This window comes from Cololabis saira, chromosome 12 (genome assembly GCF_033807715.1).
Source record: "Cololabis saira isolate AMF1-May2022 chromosome 12, fColSai1.1, whole genome shotgun sequence".
Classification (NCBI taxonomy): Eukaryota; Metazoa; Chordata; class Actinopteri; order Beloniformes; family Belonidae; genus Cololabis; species Cololabis saira.
In genome coordinates, this window is record NC_084598.1 from 8,372,984 (window position 1) to 8,395,852 (window position 22,869).

General features: G+C 39.0%; 1 protein-coding gene across 4 annotated transcripts in view; it reads right to left on the minus strand.

Annotated features, from left to right (window-relative positions):
• Positions 1 to 22,869, minus strand: part of hspg2 (heparan sulfate proteoglycan 2) — a 198,005-nt gene that overhangs the window by 12,762 nt on the left and 162,374 nt on the right. For 3 of the 4 annotated variants that reach the window (XM_061735372.1, XM_061735373.1, XM_061735374.1), the window contains 18 exons: positions 22,546 to 22,708; positions 21,288 to 21,385; positions 19,992 to 20,258; positions 18,608 to 18,720; positions 17,068 to 17,215; positions 16,862 to 16,978; positions 15,859 to 15,876; positions 13,869 to 13,953; positions 11,507 to 11,651; positions 11,310 to 11,412; positions 11,106 to 11,215; positions 9,708 to 9,816; positions 9,467 to 9,565; positions 8,029 to 8,250; positions 7,206 to 7,450; positions 5,140 to 5,311; positions 3,028 to 3,150; positions 1,520 to 1,576 (listed from right to left, as the gene is read on the minus strand). In XM_061735372.1, coding sequence (XP_061591356.1) covers positions 1,520 to 1,576; positions 3,028 to 3,150; positions 5,140 to 5,311; positions 7,206 to 7,450; positions 8,029 to 8,250; positions 9,467 to 9,565; positions 9,708 to 9,816; positions 11,106 to 11,215; positions 11,310 to 11,412; positions 11,507 to 11,651; positions 13,869 to 13,953; positions 15,859 to 15,876; positions 16,862 to 16,978; positions 17,068 to 17,215; positions 18,608 to 18,720; positions 19,992 to 20,258; positions 21,288 to 21,385; positions 22,546 to 22,708 — 2,394 coding nt within the window. The remainder of the gene's footprint in view (positions 1 to 1,519; positions 1,577 to 3,027; positions 3,151 to 5,139; positions 5,312 to 7,205; positions 7,451 to 8,028; positions 8,251 to 9,466; positions 9,566 to 9,707; positions 9,817 to 11,105; positions 11,216 to 11,309; positions 11,413 to 11,506; positions 11,652 to 13,868; positions 13,954 to 15,858; positions 15,877 to 16,861; positions 16,979 to 17,067; positions 17,216 to 18,607; positions 18,721 to 19,991; positions 20,259 to 21,287; positions 21,386 to 22,545; positions 22,709 to 22,869) is intronic. The other variant, XM_061735376.1, reaches the window with a different exon arrangement.

Genomic DNA, 22,869 nt, shown 5'->3' on the forward strand with positions numbered 1-22,869 from the left:
AAAGCACTTAAAGTAAGACAATGTAACATTTGGATAAATAAATAATGTTATACCTCATACATATTAAGTGCTGAATGCTACGGCAATGATAAATTAAAACTATTTTCGTGAGGGAACTTTCTTAGTCAGTTATGGCTGAATGGTAGCTTATTTTATCTTGAACTGTGTTTTTTGTTTGCTAACTTCTAAAATGAAAATATTCTGTAAGTGTATTGTTTGCAGACTTTTCATGCTTCTGTGCTTTTGCTCGTTTAAACTATGGGTATTCTTGAAGCAAACAGTGGCCATACCCCTTTTGACTCGGTCTTCTTCTTTAAATATTGTTTGGCAGAGTGCGTTTTATTGAGAAACATGTCATTTGTATGAGGTAAGAAGTTATTTCTTTTCTCCAAAGTTACAAAGTCTCACATTAATCCTATATTTTGAACGAAATATCATAGTGTTGAATTTAAGTACGTGTCCAGAACCGTCATGCAGACACTTAGGAACCAAACTCCACGATGCAGAATCGCAGAAATGAAATACTTCCTGTTCCTGTTCTGCACCATCTCTGTCCTCACACAGAGATCGGGCTCATCCGGCCGTATGGCATCATGCACATCACAGTGAGGACTCACCTGAACAACTATAACACCGTACTTACAGAAAACACTTAAGGATGTTAGTAAAAGTGCAGCTGACTGGGTGCAGCCTAAAGGACCTGAGTTAACAGGTTTTATAAAAAAACATTTAGATTTCTTGTTTTGTGTGGTTGTCGAACAGGTAGTTTTCAAGTTTAAAGAAATAAGATTTGATGTTGTGAGTATCCACCTTACAGACAATAACATGGTCAAACAAAACAAGAGAAAAGGGGGAAAGTTCACATTAATTCAGGAGAATGATGAACTGAGTCCATAAACAGGATGTTAAGAATTACACTGTAAAAACTCAAAATCTTACCAGGAAAATGTATCTTATTTGTAGTTAAAATGTCTAATTTTTAGTCAAAAAATCTCATTATACTTAAAACAAGAGTCATTACCAGAAAAATAACTTATTTGACAATTTTCACCTATTTCAAGTAAATTTTCACTTGAAATAAGTAGAAAAATCTGCCAGTGGGACAAGATTTATCTTCTCATTACAAGCAAAAAAATCTTGATTTTTCTACTTATTTCAAGTGAAAATCTACTTGAAACTAGCTTGTTTTAGGTGTAATGAGATTTTTTGGACTAAAAATGAGACATTTTAACTAGAAATAAGACAAATATTCTTGTTAAGATTTTGAGTTTTTGCAGTGTAATCGCTCAGATACAGTAAACCCGCCCTGCGACCTCGGTTTAGATGCAGAATTCCCACTTTCTCAAAGTTTCCCAGAGACTCGGTGGAGAACGGATGCACGGCTGTGTTTATGCGGGCAAACGTGTTAGGCAGGAGACGGTTGTGGCTGAGCTGGGACGAGACAAGGGGCCCCTGGAACCGGGCCGGGGCTCTGTTAGTCACGGTCGTGTCAAGCAGACTGAATATGGAAATACTGTACCATTAGCCTCGCTAGCTCCTGTGTTCCACGGGACCTCGGGGAAGCTTAGGAGCTGGCCTGTGTGTGCAGGACACATCCGTGAGTGCAGGGGAGAGACACGCAGAACGGTTCAGGGCCACCCCTCCCAGGGTGACATGCACCGCTGGGAGTGACCAGGGAACTTCCTCACATTAGTCGGGCTTCATTTGGTAGAGAACATGACTCTTTAGGGCTGTATATTTATGGCTTGATGAAGATGATAATGATCTTGGTCCTGCACATTTATGGACTAAATGATGTGTACGAGGAGAAGACATGAGTTTTTCTTTCAGAGACAACTTGCTGTTACTGAGCATATATTAGCAGGAATCAACGGGATTTTTTTTTATTGGTATACATATGCATATATACATATACATACACATTATTTTTATATATTTATATATATATATATACATATATATATATATATATATATATATATATATATATATATATATATATATATATATATATATATTCCTTTTTTTTTCATTATGTACTTCGAGAATAAAGTTGAAATGTCGAGAAAAAAGTCAAAATTTCATGAATAAAGTTGAAATCTCGACTTTATTTAGGAAATTTCGACTTTATTCTCGAAGTGCAAAATAAAAAAAAAATCTTCCCCTCTCAAATATTTTTTCTCTTTCCTGGCCCCTAATATATATATATATATATATATATATATATATATATATATATATATATATATATATGTTTTTTATTTTATATATGTTTTTTTTATATATATCTTTTTCCTAAATGTTTGATTTTGTATGGAAAAGGCTGTCAACACATACAAAAAAAGACCTTTTTTTGTGGGAAAGAAAGCAATTTGGGCGTGGAGGTGTGAAAGACCAAACCTCTGTGTGACATATATCAGTCCTCTAGGAGCTTCACCATCCTCCTTAAACATTTCCCTGAAAGTATGTACTGTATCCTCCTCTGAATCTTCTCCCCATCACAGTTTCTTACAGTGTTAACTGTCCACTATGTACCTACGAACTAAGGGAAGCTTACATTTTCAACATTTTCAAAAGGAAAGGGAAGGGGACTTAAAACTTTATACAAAGTCTGCTCGGAATGGAGATATAAATTCAGTCCATTTACTCCAAATTCGGTCAAATTTTCCTTTTGAATTCTCAAAGAATAGGTCAGCTTTTCCATTTTAAAGATTTCCAGGCCTATCCCATGCCATTCCTCCAGTGTAGGTGGTGCCGGGTTCAACCGCTTTATAGTAATAGATATTTTGCTGGCGGCCAATAGAACCTGTAGCAGCTTTATGTTTCTCCTTTATTTCAGGCATTTGACATGACCCAGGTAAAGATTTTCAAAGTTGAATGGTATTTGACTCCTAAACACTGTATTTAATGATTTGTGGATGCCACTCCAAAAGCTGTTTAGTTTGGGGCAACCCCAGAATATATGGAAGTGATTTGCTGTCATTGAACCACATTGCTTTGTTTTTTTTCCCAAAAGTGAATACTTACTTTTCTCACAGTTGAAGCCCGTATACTCCGGCTTACACACACACAGTCCGTTGACGCAGCTTCCCCCGTTTTGGCACTGAAGGTTGCTCTGACACACGTCTTTCACCACCTCGCAGCGCTCGCCTGCAGGGTCAAACGCAGGTTTTGAGTCAGGGCCGACAGATCACGTCTTTTTCACTTTTTTACAATATTTTAAGTGAAACTTTTTTTATTTCACTCAAAATATTGTTTTTACAAATTGTTTCTAGACAGAATTGCATCCAGAATCGGTATTTTCTATTGCAAAAAATAATCTTGATATCAGTATTCTATAGCCATGTAGCACCCTATAATGTAATAATTTCCTGAAAATGTAATAACGCCTGAAAATGTAATAAAATTTGCACTTCACTCAATCAAAAATGTAATAAAACCCAATAATGTAATAACTTCACCAATAATGTAATAAAATATCCTGACTGATATTGTAATAACATTTTTACAGATAATGTAATACCTTATTATATTATTGGGAATTTATTACATTTATAGGTGGGTCTTTTTTTTTTCCAAAACTGATAATGTAATACTTGACAGATAATGTAAGGTTTTCTGGAATAATATATATGTTCATTTTCAGTCCACAGTTCTACATTTTGTGTTTTAAGTATCTAAGAATGTTATATACACTGGATTTGAAACACCAGAATGACTATTGGGTTAAATTGCAGACTTTGAGTACCAAATAATAAATTCCCATTAATATAATAAGGTATTACATTATTGGTGAAGTTATTACATTATTGGATTTTATTACATTTTTGATTAAGATAAGTGCAAACTTTATTACATTTTCAGGCGTTATTACATTTTCAGGAAATTATTACATTATAGGGTACTACAGGCCAGAAAAGTGATACTGAAAAAGTACATGTCTTGAAACCATCTGCAGCCAAACTGGCTTGTAGTACAAGTACTTCACTGGGACACATCCTTGGGGAAGTTCCTGATGTCACTGGGTCATTGAGTTCTTCCAAACTCCTATACCCTCCTCCAGGAGAGCGGGCCAGGGTTCTGGCCCGGGTCCCAGCAGCACTGGCCCACAGATGTCCCTCCTGAGCCAGAGTCATACAGGCCTCTCTACAGCCTGCACACACAACTAGATGGCATTCCTCTCTGCAGACCTCGTCATGCTGGGGAGCGTGGAAGTCACTTGATGGCTCAAGCCCCCGGCCCTAACCAGCCGGTTCCTACTAGGTTTCTCACCTTTTCTACTAACACCACCTTTGAGTCCCTGATATCCTGGTAAAAACTAGGCCTGTGTTGAAAAAGTCGATTTTCCGATTCTAAATCAATTCTCACATTAATTCCTAAAGATCGATTTTTTTTTTATCATTACATTACAACTTTAGGTATTTTTTTGTTTATGCCCAAAAAAGGAATGTTTTGTTGGACACGAGAATAACTGGTGCCATGTTTTTGCCTTTAAATATGTTTAAAAGTATGAAAACATGAAAGTTTTCAGTTATAATTGTATAAATTGTCTATATTTCATTACTTTATATACTGTCTTGGGGTTACATTTGCATAAAATGCTAAAAACAAAATTCTCAAAAATTAAAAACCGAAATAGTACAAAAATGGAAAAAATTTAAAAACGGAATTTGGGAAAAAATAAATACTAGTAGAATCTCAATATAATACTAGTATTTATATGTTGCATAACTACACAGTCATATAATTCATGCAACAGCTCAAAAAACAGTTTTAATAACACTAACCCAAATCAATATCGGAATCGAATCGGATCGAATCAAGTCGTGATAATCGATTCTAAATCTTAAGAATCAGAATCCATTCTTGACATCTGAATCGATCCCCAACCCTGGTGAAAACATGCCTGTCTAGCCAAAGACCCTGAATTCTTTTTCAAGGTTGCATAATAAGGGCAGGGGCTTGTTGCTTTTGCCATGACAGCCTGCCTTGCTTAAGCTGCATGGAAGCCTGAGCCCTGTGCAGAGGCCAGAGAGTTTCAGGTAGGATGCTGTATTGTTAAATCCAAGTCTAAAATCCACCGGGTAAGCCAGACTTTCCAACTGATTTCTGAGCAAAGCTAAAACATCTTGCACTCACCTTCAAATCCGTCCTTACAGAGACACTGGTATTCATACTCGGCGCTGGACATGCAGTCTCCGCCGTTCAGGCAGGGCCGGCGGTCGCAGGGGCTGTTGTCCACACACTCGCTGATCAGCTTGCTCTCCGTGAAGCTGTACGACAGATCCACTTTCTTGTTGTTGATGGAAACCTGAGCAGGAGGTGCAGGGCATGTTTAAACATATACATCTTGAAAAAAAAGTCAGAAAGACTTTCATTTATTTTGTAAAAATCCCCCCCTCACCCCCTTTCACTCATACACACCAACCCCCCCATCCCTCATCCCTCCACCCCCCCAGGAAGTGAATGGGGCTAGTACCCACTGAGTAGTACACACTGCAAAAACTCAAAATCTTACCGGGAATATTTATCTTTTTTCTAGTTAAAATGTCAAATTTTTAGTCAAGACATCTCATTACTCTTAAAACAAGAGTCATTACCAGAAAAATAACTTGTTATTTGACAATTTTCACCTGTTTCAAGTAAATTTCCACTTGAAATAAATGTATCTTCTCATTACAAGCAAAAAAATCTTGTTCCACTGGCAGATTTTTCTACTTATTTTAAGTGAAAATCTACTTGAAACAGGTGACAATTGTTGTTTTTTGAGTTTTATGAGTCTTGTCTTACAGTGTAAGTGTATTGAGATTTTTTTGACTAAAAATGAGACATTTTAACTAATTAACATCTTAACTAACATTTTAGATAAGACAAATATTCTTGTTAAGATTTTGAGTTTTTGCAGTGCAACTGTACATAATATATTTGCACTGGACTTTTTACCAACTACCTCCTCGTACTGCTGTAAATACCTCCACACGCATGTAAATACTTCCACACTCATGTACGGTAAATACTGCAATCACCCATGTATATACTGTAATTCAAATCTGTGTAAATCATATAATCACATCTCATCTGTTCATGATATATATTGTCATTCATTCACATCTGACCTGCACCTTGTAGCAATTATACATACAAACCAGACAATAAATGTACATAAGGGAAATAATGTGCAATCTTTCACTCACTGCAACGTGCAATTATGTATATATATATCCATCTGTAAATATCCGTCTGTTATCTTTTTCATATACTAATATCTTATTATTTATCTTTATTCTTCTTCTTCTTATTATTATTATTATTATTATTATTGTATACCAGTTTACTGTTTATAGTGTTTATAGTGTGTTATTATTATTACTGTGTTACTACTTTTTCTATTGTTGCCTCTTGTTTTTTGCACTATCCCCTTTGCTGCTGTAAACTGCAAATTTCCCCTCTGTGGGACTATTAAAGGTTTATCTTATCTTATCTTATCTTATCTTATCTTATCTTATCTTATCTTATCTTATTAATTCACTGTGTACATACATATTTATATATATATATGTTTATGTGTATATGTTGTACATTGTGTTTATTTCACTGCATAAGCACTTCTGCGATGCAACAACTCAAAATCTTAACAAGAATATTTGTCTTATTTCTAGTTAAAATGTCTCATTTTTAGTAAAAAAAATTCTCATTACACTTAAAACAAGACTCATCACTGGAAAATACAACAATTTTCACCTGTTTCAAGTAGATAAAATAAGTAGAAAAATCTGCCAGTGGAACAAAATGTTTTTGCTTGTAATGAGAAGATAAATCTTGTCCCACTGGCAGATTTTTCTACTTATTTCAAGTGGAAATTTACTTGAAACAGGTGAAAATTGTCAAATAACAAGTTATTTTTCTGGTAATGAGTCTTGTTTTAAGTGTAATGAGAGTTTTTGACTAAAAATTTTACATTTTAACTAGAAATAAAACAGATATTCCTGGTAAGATTTTGAGTTTTTGCAGTGTAGTGAACGGACTTCTGCACACAGAGAACCTGGAGTCTGACCTGGAGTCTTATTTCAAGTGGAAATTTACTTGAAACAGGTGAAAATTGTCAAATAACAAGTTATTTTTCTGGTAATGAGTTTTTTTATCTAATCTAATCTAATCTAATCTACCGGTAATCTAATCTAATCTAATGTAAAAAGCACTCTCACCTCTCCTATACAGCCATCGAACATTCTGCTGACGTTGGCGGGCTTGGGGAGCAGGAGCATGCTGGGAACTCCTCCCAGGTACATGGGGGTGTGGATATTGAGGCCCTGGGCTTTCCCTGGGGAAGTCCTCCTCTCCGTCGGGCCCTGGTCCACCTTCAGGTGGCCGGCACGCTTGTTTCTCTCAGCTACCAGTCTGTGCCACTGGCCCAGAGAGACCGGCTCAGGACTACGCAGAACTGCCTGTCCTGAAAGTTCAGAGAAGCATGCAGAATGGTCACAATGTCATTTTTTTTTTACTTTTTTGAAGCAATGAACCAATTCTGAGACAACTAGTGTTTTTAAAGATATTTTCTTACATCACCGTTTAACTTCACTGCAAAAACTCAAAATCTTAACAAGAATATTTGTCTTATTTCTAGTTAAAATGTCTAATTTTTAGTCAAAACAATCTCATTACACCTAAAACAACAGTAATTTCCAGAACAACAATTTTCACCTGTTTTAAGTAGATTTTCACTTAAAATAGAAGAATCGTAGAACGTAAACGTAGAAAAATCTGTCAGTGGAACAAGATTTTTTTGCTTGTTTTGAGAAGATAAATCTTGTCCCACTTGCAGATTTTTCTACTTATTTCTAGTGAAAATTTACTTGAAACAGGTGAAAATTGTCAAATAACAAGCTATTTTTCTGGATAATGACTCTTGTTTTAAGTGTAATGAGATTTTTTGACTAAAAATGAGACATTTTAACAAGAAATAAGACAAACATTCCTGGTAACATTTTGAGTTTTTGCAGTGTTGTAAGTGCAGTAGCTTGACTTTACCTGTGCCCAGTTCGTATCTGAACTCCACCTGCCCGTCCACCATGGAAATGGAAACAAAGTCCTCCACCTTCATTTTTTTCCCGCCGCAGAAAAACATCAGGCCATTTCTCTCCATTGGCTTGAACTCCAGTTCAACACGCAGGTCATCGTGGATGTTGGTTAAGGGAGGATAAGCGATATATGACTCGTCACCGTTGAACAGCGGAGTCGTCACCAGTTCACCTGGTGGGCGGTAATGAGAAGCAAATGCAGATTTCAAGAGTATATGCACCAGTCACAGCTCAAAATGAGCAAAAACATCAACGTCTCAGATGCCAAGGCTCTCCCTGCAATTTAAGTCACATGTTTTTCTCCTGTCCTAGGTTACAGACATTTTGGAGTGACTATTCTATGATCATGTCTAAAGTTCTGGTGAAAAATGTTGTTATGGCCCCCCTCATAGCAATATTTTGACTCTCTGTTGACTCCTCACATATCAGCCCCACACAGTCAGAAGTATTGGCTTTCACATCTCTTTTAGCAAGACCTCGTATCCTACTTTCATGGAAATCCCCCAAGTCTCCATCTATTGCTCTTTAGTGGCTTAGTGATGTTATGTTTTTTCTCAAATTGGAAAAGTTGAGATATTCAGTGAAAGGCAACTCAGCTAAATTTGTTCATAAATGACAGTCCTTCATAGATTAGTTTAACTCGTTGAAGACTCTACCCACAGACTGATTTCCACTTACCTTAATTTTCTTTTCATTTCTTTTATTTATTTTTATAATAATAATAATAATAATAATAATAATAATAATAATAATAATAATAATAATAATAATAATAATAATAATAATAATAATAATAATAATAATAATAATAATAGTAGTTGTTGTTGTTGTTGTTGTTGTTGTTGTTGTTGTTGTTGTTATTATTACTATAGTATTTATAATAATATATATAATAAAAATAATAATAACAATAATAATAAAAATAATAATAATTCTTATTTTATTTTATTATTATTATTATTATTATTATTATTATTATTATTATTATTATTATTATTTATTAATGTTTTGTTGCATTTTATGTTTTATTTATTATTCCCATTTAATGGTATATCAGTGATGATCAGTATGCCACTTTTGTTCATCCATTACTTTTTTACATCTGTTTATTTATCATTTAACTGTACAGAGACTCTGTTCCTTAGTTAGGCCTCCCTTGTGAGGGCCTGGCCAGGTTTTGTGTGTTAGCAAAAAGAAAAAAAAGGGGGCAATGTATAATGTATAGTGTGTATCCCGATTATATGTATCCATATTATCATTATGTGTAGTTTTTTCTAAAAAGATCAATAAAAAAAAAACGTCTATATATATATATATATATATATATATATATATATATAAAATGTTATTATAAGATGTTGTAAGATAGGAGCAACTTCTTAACTTACCCCCCATGCATTTATTTCCAAACTTGCCCAGGTGGCAGCGGCAGTCGTAGCCCAGGCCGTCCGGACGGTTGATGCAGGTGGCGTCGGGTCCACAGGCCTCTGGCAGAGTCAAGGGTGGAAATACAAGTAAAAAACTGACAGACCGTCCACTTCTGATCTCCATATCTACAGTACTTCCTACAGATGGCACATGTGTATAGTCCTGACTGACTTGTGGGGCCAGCAGGTGATGAACATGTACCTGAGTGGCAGTGCAGGGAGGAGTGATGCTGGCAGTTGCTGCCTGTAAATCCTTTGGGGCATCTGCACTTATACAAGCTGGCTTCTGAATCCTCACACCTCCCAGCGTTCTAAACACACACATGAAACACGTTTGCTGAATATGGTGCACTCAAACATGAGAGAAGTACTAAAAGAACATGATGTTACAAGTCAAAAGAGTAATAGTCTTGAAGTGGAAGGATGTTCAGAGTCCTAATTCCACGCAGTGGTAAAAGAGATGTCTTCACACCTAGTATTAGAGAAACTAACATACATTCTTAGAGGTAAAGTTGAAGAATGTGGTCACTCTTTTTACATTTTATGGACAATCTGCCCAATGATTCTCATGAACAAAGATTAGATAACAGTTAATTAGGGCCCGAGCACTGACAGTGCGAAGGCCCTATTGTATCTGTAGGAGAAGTTTTTTTTCTGGTTTTCCTCGTTTTTATTTTTCTTCCGACGAAAGGAGGGCTTTTTTTCCTCCCTAAACATGCCCCAAAAGTCACCAAATTTTGCACGCAAGCCAGGCCGGGCGAAAAATGTGATATTTAATGGTTTGCATTAATGGGCGTGGCCTAATGGCTCAACAGCGCCCCCTAGAAAACTTCCTGCCTTAAGCCCCACAATACGGTTTGACGTACATGAATGAAAATCGGTACACACCTGTATCATGTCACAACTCAAAGAAAAGTCTCTTGGCGCCATGGCCGAAACTGAACAAGAAGTGGCCATTTTGAATTAATCGTGTAATTTTGGCGCAATTTATGCCATTTCTTCTGCCGCTTCTTCGCCCGAACCGTAACGTGCACCCATGTGTGTTGTACATCAAAATATGCATTTCCATCCTGTGACGATGGGCATTATTTTTCTCAGTCAAAAGCATTACCGTGGCGACGCTAGACGCCAAAAAGAGCGCCCCCCCTTCATCTGATTGGTCCATATTTGATAGTTCCTACTTTCTGCCATAACTTTTGAATGGTTTGACATAGACAGTCGTGGGTGGTGTCATCGGACTCGGTTTTGAGTTCTTGAACGTAATTGGTGCAAATTAGCCCCGGCCTTATTTCTGATTGGTCCATATTTGATAGTCCCAATTTTCTGCCATAACTTTTGAATGTTTTCACAGAGTCATGGGTGGTGTCATCGGACTTCATTTTGAGTCTTTGTTTTCTTTATTTTCTTTTATTCTTTACTTTTGAATATTATTACTATTTATTTTATGTATTCACATATTTTCTGTCGAGCACTTTTGCTGAGGACCTTGGGGGGGGGTTGGGCTTGTTATGAATGTTTTGTATGTTGGTAATTTGAGAGAAAATCAATAAACAGAATTTGAAAGAAAAAAAAGAATATGATGTGGATAGGTCAGACTGACCTGGCAGGGCTGATCTTTGCAGGTTGGACAGTTTGTGACGCCGGTGGAGCTGCGGTCCAGGTCTTTAAAAATGACTTCCTCTCCCTGAATGATCAGCTGACGGATACAACCTACATAACATTTGGAAAAGGACGACTCATCAGACACAGAAACACCTCCTCCGCGCCGCGGTTCTGTCTTAATGTGAACAGTGTGAGGTCTCACCCACAAAACCGGACTTAATGCCGGCAGTTTTGGCAAGGACCGTGTAGTTGGGGTAACCACCCACATGCAGCTCCTCGTTCAGATCAAGGCCCTGGAACTTTCCCTGATCAGAGGAAAGAATCTCATCGTAACTGAAGTAAATCCAGAAAAGGCACATGGCTGACAGCGTGAGTGGGTTCTGCTCTGCCAGCTGATACCTGGGAGCTGCCGTTGATGGGCTCCCCTCCGTCCACCGTGATGTATCCCTGGGTGAGGTTGCGGTGCAACTCCACCGTGTGGAACTCGCCCAGCTTGATGGGGTTGGAGTCCCGGATGGTGGCCATGCCCGAGCCCACGTCAAACCTGAGAACACAACACTCTTCAGAGCACTTTTACATTCAACAATCTGATTTCATTCGTTTCTTTTGTTCTGGAAATGTTTCAAAAACATTGTTAACCAAAGGATTATGGGAAAGGATGAAGTCAAAGTTGATCATTGATTGATATAATATTAAGCCAAAAAATTATTATAAAAATTGGTGCCTTCAAGCCCACGTCTGTTTAAGGGACGTCTGGGCGTCTTTCAGCATCACCATGGAAAAAACGTCATTCTAGACCGGGGGTCGGCAACCCAAAATGTTGAAAGAGCCATATTGGACCAAAAACACAAAAAACAAATACAGTATGCCTGGAGCCGCAAAAAATAAAAGGTCTTGTATAAGCCTTAGAATGAAGACAACACATGCTGCATGTTTCTATATTAGTTATAACTGGGGGAAGATTTTTTTTTTCATTATGCACTTCGAGAAAAAAGTTAAAATGTCGAGAAAAAAGTTGAAATGTTAAGATTAATGTTGAGGTATAATCTTGAGAAAAAAGTCGAAATGTCGCGAAAAAAGTCGAAATGTTGAGAAAAAAGTCGAAATGTTGACGAAATAGTAAAAATTTCGTGAAAAAAGTTGAAATGTTGAGAAAAAAGTCAAAATGTCGAGAAAAAAGTCGAAATGTCGAGAAAAAAGTCAAAATTTTGTGAAAAAAGTCGAAATGTCGAGATTAAAAAGGAAAGGAAAAAGGAAGAAAAAAAGAGAAAAAAGGGAAAAAAGAGGAAAAAAGAAAAAAAAGAAGAAAAAAAGAAAAGAAAAAAGAAAAAAAGGTCAAACATTTTTGAAAAAGCTCCAGGGAGCCACTAGGTCGGCGCTAAAGAGCTGCATGCCGTCCCCTGGTATAGACGGATTACAAAGGCTGATGAAGAACAGGGTATGCGTCCATCGCCAGTCCTGGATAAGTAGCTACATTACAAGGTCGTATATTTGACTATCTCAACTCCTTTGATATGTGTTTGAGGTATGAAATGGAACAATGAGCTTACAGTGACGACTCAGGGCTTAAAGTCATCTCTAGCCACTACCACTCAACCACTACCACTTGTTCTGGGCCTGTCCAAAAGTAAATGCTTTCTGACATAAAATCTATTTGGGTTTGCACACTCTCTGGTTGTGGAATCAAGATACCTGTTTGGTTTGCTAAGTGTAGCTGCATGAAAAGCTGTTACCAAGAAGTGGCTTAAGCCACACGCTCCTTCATTAGATGATTGGTACGACATGATTTACGATATCTTTGTAATGGAGAGGATAACGTTCTCTGAGGCTGCAACAATCCAAATTTGAAGCAATCTGGGAAGATTGGAATAGTTATATTTCCCTGAGATGCCCTGCTTTTGTTTGAGATGTATTTCATTTAGCCATTTGTCTTCAAATAAAGTTTTTGTTTTTTTTCTTGATCTTAATGAAAACACCCCTTGTTTATGTTTTTGTTCTTTTTTCTGTTTGCAAGAAAAAGAAAAAAAGAAAAATGGATCACAGTAGAGGTATACTGTAATGCACTGCAAAAACTCAAAATCTTAACAAGAATATTTGTCTTATTTCTAGTTAAAATGTCTCATTTTTAGTAGAAAAAAATCTCATTACAATTAAAACAAGACTCATCACTGGAAAAAACAACAATTTTCACCTGTTTCAAGTAGATTTTCTTAAAATAAGTAAAAAAATCTGCCAGTGGAACAAGATTCTTTTGCTGCTTGTAATGAGAAGATAAATCTTGTACCACTGGCAGATTTTTCTACTTATTTCAAGTGAACATTTACTTGAAACAGGTGAAAATTGTCAAATAACAAGTTATTTTTCTGGTAATGACTCTTGTTTTAAGTGCAATGAGATTTTTTTTACAAAAAATGAGATATTTTAACTAGAAATAAGACAAATATTCCTGGTAAGATTGTGAGTTTTTGCAGTGTGTGGGTATGCTTGTGTTATGCTGATGTAATGCTCGTGTGATTCCAAATAATAAAAAAAAGAAGCAGTGAAAAAAAAAAGAAATGGAACAATAAATAAATATTAACAGCTGATATAAACTTGTGGAGATAACACATTAAATATTTTGAATTCATAACATCTTCAATTAAATAAAAGTTAAAGTCAATGAAAGAATCGCTGGCTTTTTAAAAAAAAAAAGGTACGTTAGGGCTGTAATTATGACGACAATAACCCTCAGCCTGGTGTACGTCAGTCGGGAGGAACTGACCTGAACTCCAAGCGGCCGCCCACAAGTCCCAGAGAGATGAAATCAGCTCCTGTGGTTTTCCTCTGGCCGTTGTAGAGGATCATACCTAGAGGATCACGCCACCAAAACACACCAGTGAGAGCCAGAACAAAGCTGCAAATATACACTACGATAATATCCATCTTAAGAAGTCAGTTTTTGGCTTAATAGTGGCCGATTGTCAATGATAAGCTCTAAAAAGTCCGGATCTGAGATACTTGTTAGGATGGATATTGTAATGCTACCAAAGCATTGGAAGCTGGACGGTAAAGCAGCATGCTATGGGGTTGCAGGTTCCAAGCCAACCAAAGCCATGTCCTGTACTGCCATCCGATCGACCGGGCTGCCAAACAGAACCAGGCGGGCCATACTCTGAAACTTCCTTTGTCTTTCTCAACATGCTTGATATCTGCATGCGTGATATTCTGGAGCAGCACATGCCCATGGGGGAGGTGGTGACATCCACTCTGACACGGGGATCTTTGCATTCTTTTCATAGTTTAGAGAAAGTGAGAAAAATAAACCATTTCACTAAACTATGAGTGTGGTACGGAAGCATAATGCTGCCACCCGAGAAAAATAAAAAAATATCAGTATCACGTTATAACGTGAAACGTTTATTGTTAGAACAATAAATGATCATGTTAAAACGTGATATTTTTCACGTTATTACAATATACAAACTTATCACAATGTGATAATTTATTGTTTTAACAATAAACTCTTCACGTTATAACGTGATATTTTTCACGTTATTACAATATACAAACTTATCACGTTATAACGTGATAATTTATTGTCTTAACAATAAACTTTTCACGTTATAACTTGATATTTTTCACGTTATTACAATATACAAACTTATCACATTATAACGTGATAATTTATTGTTTTAACAATAAACTCTTCACGTTATAACGTGATATTTTTCACGTTATTACAATATACAAACTTATCACGTTATAACGTGATAATTTATTGTCTTAACAATAAACTTTTCACGTTATAACTTGATATTTTTCACGTTATTACAATATACAAACTTATCACATTATAACGTGATAATTTATTGTTTTAACAATAAACTTTTCACGTTATAACGTGATATTTTTCACGTTATTGCAATATACAAACTTATCACATTATAACGTGATAATTTATTGTTTTAACAATAAACTTTTCACGTTATAACGTGATATTTTCCACGTTATTACAATATACAAACTTATCACATTATAACGTGATAATTTATTGTTTTAACAATAAACTTTTCACGTTATAATGTGATAAGTTTGTATATTGCAATAACGTGAAAATTATCACGTTATAATGTGATAAATAGTATATTGTTCTAACAATAAATTATCACGCTATAACGTGATAAGTTTGTATATTGTAATAACGTGAAAAATATCACGTCATAACATGAAATGTTTATTGGTCTAACAATAAATGTTTCCCGTTATAACATGATACTGATATTTTTTTATTTTTCTGGGGTGGCAGCATTACGCTTCCGTAGTGCGGCACCGTTCTACAAGTTCCAGTCAGATCAAAACAAAAGCAAAAGTCAACCACCGTAAAACTGCGCGCGGGTTTCATCTCTAGGCCATTCCAAGCATGATATGGGCTGAGGCAGCAAAACCTCAAGTGTAATTTTGGCAAGTTTCCAAAATCTAGGAATGGGGGGAAATATTTTGCTGTAATTAACGAAACATTTGCATGTCTTGCTATCTCGCCGACATGCCCCCACACATCCCTAACTTTACAAGCATTTATTCTAGCCCTCGTCTCTCCGCTCGGTTGCCCTGCAGCTCGACTTTGAACCCTTTGAACTGCACATGCACCCTCCCGCGTCTCTGTCACGGCCTGTAAATCCGCTCAGGGTATGATAGGGAAGTCTGATGCAGCCAGAAAGCCACACTGCAACATCAGCCTGGGCCGCCTGACGCTCTCGAGCGCTGAGACTCACCGGCGTACATTATGAGACCTGCTCACCGCACGGGTGAGGGGTGGGAGAGAGGGGTGGGACAGAAGGTGCAGTGAAAATATACGGAGAAACACGAAAGACAAGTTACACAAATAGATGTAAAAATAACATCACATAGGATTATTTGGTCCAATAGAGGGAATGCGCATGACGTCACAGATGGGGCTTCACAGTGGGTTACGCCCACTGAGTGTCAGAAAGACTGAGTGGCAGAAAGACTGAGTGACAGCGTAAACTTTCAGTTTGAGCAACTGGAAAACATCTAAAATGGGAAAGAGCTGTTGTGGGATCAACTGTACTCATAGATTTAGCAAGAAATCAGAGTTATCGTTTTACAGACTGCCGAAAAATACACTTAAGAGAGACAAATGGATCGCTGCAACTCACAGAAACAACTGGATTCCAGACACCGAAACCTGGATTTGCGGTTCCCATTTTGTATCAGGTAATGTTGGATTTTTGGGTACCTAACGTTAAGCGGTCCAATCATAAAGTTCGGTGTCCTCATCACTTTAATTTCTACAACAAATCCTGCCTGAAGTCGGACCAAGCATCAAGACTTTTGTAAGCCTTCAAGCTTTGCTTCGTGTATTTCCCCGGCGTAGAAATTAAGTACATTTAAATATCAGGAAACTGGATTCCTGGCCAAATATTAATGTCCATGGACCACTGGTTCTTGGTAACTGTACCAAATATTAATGTCCATGGACCACTGGTTCTTGGTAACTGTACCAAATATTAATGTCCATGGACCACTGGTTCTTGGGGTAACTGTACAGGTCACTGTCAAGTCCAACTGCCTTTAATTTAAGCTGATAATCAGCTGTTATCCCGTCTTCTCCACTAGTTGCAGCCGTTTTTGCCACTCAGTGCGAGTAAGGGGGGGTGGTCCAGTGGGGAAGTGACGTCAATGCAGACCCTCTATAAAATGTAAAAATGACTCCACATCAAACTGGCAGTCAGTTACGAGGAGGTTCCTCCTTACCGTCAACATTGTCAGGTCTGAAGTTGATCTTCATGCTGAAAGCTTTGTAGGCGTTTTTGATGGTGGGCAGAGTGAGGAACGACAGGGGCTCCTGGGCGAAGTACGGCATCACCCTCTCTGTGAAAACACGGCAGGAAAGACTTTACTGACACGTCTGTTTAAACCTGCAACCTTTCAACCGTTATATCGACGTCTGTTTGGCTGACCGTGGATTTCAAGCGTAGTGAAGGCTTCCACTTTGCCCTGTTTATTGGTGGCGGTGCAGATGTATGTGCCGGAGTCGTCGTGAGTGACCCGAGGAACCGTCAGCGTGTTGGCCTCCTGGTAACACTTAGGAGGAAGCTCTCCTTCCCTCTGGAAGGAGAAAGAGACACATTAAAGGAAAAAGCACCCTCATGTGCTTTAATGAGGGGAGTTAATGCTCCAAAGCTGCCATGAGAGCTGCTCTTTGCATTCTCCTCCAGACTTCAGGACCCCTGTGCACGATGAAGAGGGGCATTACCAACCCAGTAGAGACCCCTCCCATTAGGTTAGAATTATTTAATCACATTAGGATATAAGACAATTGTGTAGTGTCTAGTGGGGGGTATCTGGTTAAGAATTAAGGCAGTAAGGCAGTAATTTAAAGGGGACCTATTATGAAAAACAGGTTTTCTCTGTCTTTAACATATATAAAGTGTTTTTTTCTGTCTTTAACATATATAAAGTGGTCTCCCCTCAGCCTGCCAACTCAGAGAAGGAGGAAAGCAACCAAATTCTGCAGTGTCTGTACAGCCGCCCGGATGAGCCGTCCAGTGTCATGTGGCTTCTACGAGCCGTTCAGATTCTGCGCATTTTCGTTACGGAACCAAAATGCAAACCACGCCCACAACTAAACACCGTGTAACTGCATGAGAGCGTCCGACTATCACGTAGCACTGCGTGACATCGGACTCTCTCTGTCCATCTCCCTCCAGCAGCTGCCACTTTATTGAGGTTTTTGTAGTGAAATGAGGAGGAATCATAGAGATAACTTCTCATTTCAACTAACTGGATCAGCCGTTCCTCATCCATGACTGTTTCCTACAGCGCTTTCAACCGGCTTTCAACGCGAGCAACAGGAAGAAAATAAAGCAGGGACGTCCGACAAATGTTCAGCTCAAAACGTTGCGCGCCGCGTCGCGCTGCGTCGCTGCGGCCAGTTAGGACAGTCTAATAGAAAATACCCAAAAAAAAGATTTTGCTGCTGACGATCGCTCGCATCGCATGCAGTTAGGACACGGTGTAACTCCGCCGGCCGGAGCTTCCACCATTTTTTCGTAGCGGTGTATCGCGTCATTCAGGCAGCCAATCAGCACAAAGCCTCATTATCATAGCCCCGCCCACTCAGAATCCCACATACTGTAGATAATGAGGTTAGAGAATTGGAAGATAAAGACATGGTTTAGAGGCTGAATTTCTAATTTATTTAGCAAAAACAATCAAAAGCTTGTTTTTAAGACATTCAAGGCCTGTTTAAAATAGGTATTAGATGCCATAATAGGTCCCCTTTAAAATTGATCATTACTACTTTACCACTATATGAAGGTGATCTCCGATGGAACAAGTGGGTCCAAACATTTGCAGGAAAAGCAAAATACTGTCATCATATCCCCCCATTTTTTCAAGTGAACAGAAACTACCAGTAATCACAGAACATTAGCACTCTTAACGCAATAGCTGGTGAAGATTCAGACTAATATTTATTGAAAAAGAAATCTTGGGTACCTTTGACCACTGGATGTCGGGCACAGGATATCCTGAGGCCACGCAGGGTAAGACGGCATCAGACCCCACCGCCACCTCCTTGGTTTCTGGCAGCGCAGCGATCTGAGGGAGAGCTGCGCAAAAAGGAGTAAAGGTTCATCATTGCGATGGACATTTCAGCCTAGCAGAATCAGGAACCGGTGTGACCCACAAGTCATGTGCCTTGCTCACGTCCAAGAGGGATTTTTACAAACAGTGTCAACTTTAGGTTAGGGGGGTTTAAAAAAAGGTGGACATGTCTAACGCTGCAGGCCCCACAACAAAGTTCCTGGGTCATCTCAACAGTACTACCTCCCTCCAGTGGCTGCTTTTAAGCTGGGCATACACTGTGCGATATTTTAAATCGTTTGAGACTGCCCCATCTCACACTGCACGACTAGATTGCGGAGTTCAAAAGTTCACAGCCCACGATTTATGGTCTCACACTGTACGACCCGATGCTCGGATGCGACCCGTCTGCTCACACTATACGATCATAATCCTCACGTCGGACCTCTGTGTACTGGAACTCGAGGCCGGTTATGGGGCAGGGGTGGGCTGTGCCTCCTGCCCACCCGATCAAAGGTTATGGGGATCCTTTATTTTTTAATATATATAAAAAAAATCCCCAAATATCTGTACTGTTTCTGATTGGGTGGGCACTGCGCATCATTTTTAGACACAACAATGAACGCATACCGCAAAAGTTGTGTCTCGGCGGAGGGAAGTGTTCAGAACAGCACAGAGCGCACACTAAAGTCTGATTTATGGTTCCGCGTTACACCAACGCAGAGCCTACGGCGTAGGGTACGCGGCGACCCGCACCGTACGTGGAAATGCGGTCTTTTTTTCTGCTATTAAAACATGATTTGTAATGTGAGTTTGCAACACTTAAACTAAAAATAATAGTTTTTGACGTGACATCAGAGATTGCGCATGCTCTCTGCGAAAGGATGAGGCAAATCGGGTCGCAGCTGCTTCAACTGTGCGATTCCTTCACGAGGAGCGACCAGGATTTCAAACTCGCTTGATTTTCTTGCGACCTCATGATTCGGGATCGGGAGTTCGTCGTGAGGTGTTAATCTCTCGTCGCGAGGTGTTACTCTCTCGTCGTGAGGTGTTAATCTCTCGTCGTTACCCCACGTATACTGCACAAGGCACGACCAACGGTTGTGTCGAAATCCGTCCCGATCCAAAAAATAGTTGCACGACGGGAAAATCGTCTCAAAACGAGCCGATAATCGCACAGTATCTGCCCGGCTTAAAGGGGGACATTTCTTCTTAGGAGGAGGAGGAGGAGCAGCAGGAAACGACCCTGGTGCAGCTCCTGCTCCCCCAGCAGCTCCGGCGTGTCCCAGACACTCACACTGGACGTTGAGCACCACCTGCGACTGGACGGAGCCCACGTCGTTGGTGGCCGTGCAGCGGTAGTGGCCGGCGTCCGCCTCCGTCACGCGATCGATCCTCAGCATGCCTCCCTTCACCATGATGTGGGCCGGCAGGGAGCCGCCCACTTTACTCCACCGGACCGTGGGCTCGGGGTCGCCCACGGCCTGGCACTCAAACTCCACCGAGTTCCCTATCATCACCGTCTGCACCGACGTGCGCACGTTGATCATGACCTTCGGCAGCGCTGGGGAAAAGAAAAGAAAGAGTTTCCCTTCAATGCTTCCTGCAAGAATAAACCTACCCAAGTCTCCTGGTAGCTCAAACTGACTGTACGGAAATCCAAACCAGAAAATCAGGTGGAAGAAGAAGTCGCCTAAATCAGGCCTAAAAACATTACCGTTTACTGAAGCGTACTCTTAAATTAAATACTTACCTGTGTACTCTATTGCCCTTATTTTTTAACAACTTGTGCTTTTTATGATTTTACCTCTTTTCTTATCATTTTATTCCATTTTATTTGTTATTTAAGCTTACTCATCAATTAAATACTTATGATTTTTGCGAAAATTGCGCAAAGTTACACTAGTGATGGATAAGCCCTGAATGCAGGCATTGTGACGTAGAATTGTCAAATTGGTTTGATTCACCGCACGTATCGGCACAGATGACTTTGTAATACTTTATTTGACCCGGTCTTTGTAAGTTTTGACCGTATAGAAACGTATTTCTCGTCAGTAGTGTGAAATAAGACCTGGAAACAGGCATTGTGGCATAGAATTGTCAAATTGGTTTAATTCACCGTACGAATTGTTACAGATTACTTTTGTAATACTGTATTTGACCCGGTCTTTGTATGTTTTGCCCGTAATATAGAAATGTAATTCTTGCCATTTTAAGAATGAGATGTACCTGCTGTACTCTACTGCCCTTACTTTTTAGCAACTTTCTACCTCTTTTCTTATCATTTTATTTCATTTTATTTATTATTTACTGTTTAATTGTGTCTTGCCGCTTTTAATGTTGATGTAAAGCACCTTGTGTTGAATTGTGCTATACAAATAAACTTGCCTTGCCTAGTCTTTTTTTTAGTGTGCCATATTCAGTGAGCTTCATCTCCCAGGTAAATGTTCTGGGTATGTTTAATCTAGCACGATTGTTTTCCTGCATTAACTTGTCTTGTTGATACTACTTTATCTGACTTTCTAAACGTTGAGTGAGAAGGCCTGGAGGGTTTTCTTGCCCCCCCCCCGTACATGCGGTGAGTGTAACGGACCTTGGATGGTCAGCCTGGCCGTGTCCTGAGCTTGGCCGTACACACTGCTCGCTCTGCAGATATAAACTCCCTCATTGCTCTGCTCCAGGTTCTCAATCCTGTAGAGGAAACACAATACATACATGTCATGCTGCAAATAAGTTACACTCACTATACTTATTGTAATTACCACCACTACTACTACTGTCATTTAGCTTTTATCCAAAGCGACTTAAATCTGAGAGAACAACACAACAAGAAATCACATAGGAGGGTCTAGCTCAGGGGTGTCAAACTAATTTTGCTTGGACGCCGGATTTGACCAATTTTTTTCTCGCGGGCCGCTTGTCAAAATAACAAAAACGGTGCGGAACATTTTTTCTCTAATTCTTTTTTTTTAGTATTGTTATCTAATCCTAGGAAATTTAATTAAAAGCTAAATCTTTCTTATTACATCCGAGAGTGTTTCTTTGTGATTTAGAGATTTTTCCAGTACAATTAAGTGTATTTATTTTTAAAAATTGGCGCGGATATTTAGGCCAGTGTGCCGAAAAAGTCAGCACTTCTTTTTTAACTGTTTTACTTTGTCACTATCCTCGTATTCAAAACTGAAATTCTCAGAATAAATATCTTCTATCATCTTTTTAGAAGTGATACTTTTCCTGCGAAAATATATAATGGTAGTCAGTCAGTTAATAAAAATAAACAACCGTCTACAAAGAAATAAAATCGGCAAATGCATTCTAGAAAACTAAAAAAATGTCAAAAACTGCTCTATTTGTGGAATAACGATGGATTTGTAGAAGAAATATATTATCGGATATGCTGCGATTCATGGCAATTATTTATGCCTTCCTTTTTAGTAAATTAACATTTCGTTTTTTTGCTCTGGAAACTTCTCGCATGAAAACCCCTCTCAGGCCACATGCGGCCGCACATTTGACACCCCTGGTCTAGCTGGATAGTAAGACACAGGTGCTGTCATGCTAGTGCTAGAATTATTATTTATTTATTTTCATATATTAGAAAGCTACGTGCAGAAGTGCTCCTTAAAGAGCTGAGTCTTCACGTTGCTCTTCAAAGTAGCTACAGCCCCTGCAGATCAGACAGAGTTTGGTAGGTCGTTCCACCAACGGGGAACAATGGAGGAGAAGAGTCTGGCTACTGATTGGCTACTAATTGATAATACACCTGTTCTTTGTCACAAATATGTATTGATGTGGTAAATTTGCTCCGGTAAAGCATGCTAAGTTTGCAGCACGGTCTCTTTCTGAGGTACCTGAGCACTCCATCCTTGATGTGGTGGTTCGATGGCAAAGCTCCTCCTTCCTTGAGCCACTCAATCTTGGTTTCTACCCCACCTGCTGCTGAACAGGTGAACTCCACGGCGCTGCCCTGAGCCTTCACCTCCACCTGAGGGGATACCCGCACCGCCAGGGGGGCTGGAGAGAGAAAAGGTGGAAGACAGTTTCTGTTTTACTGTCAGTTACAGGAAAGCCATTGTTCTTGATCATCCGACAGCTTTTTTATCCCCGAGCAAGTTTTACTATTCATCAAAAGTAAAGATGTATTGGGGGCACGCAGCTGGTAGTGCAGCCGTCTC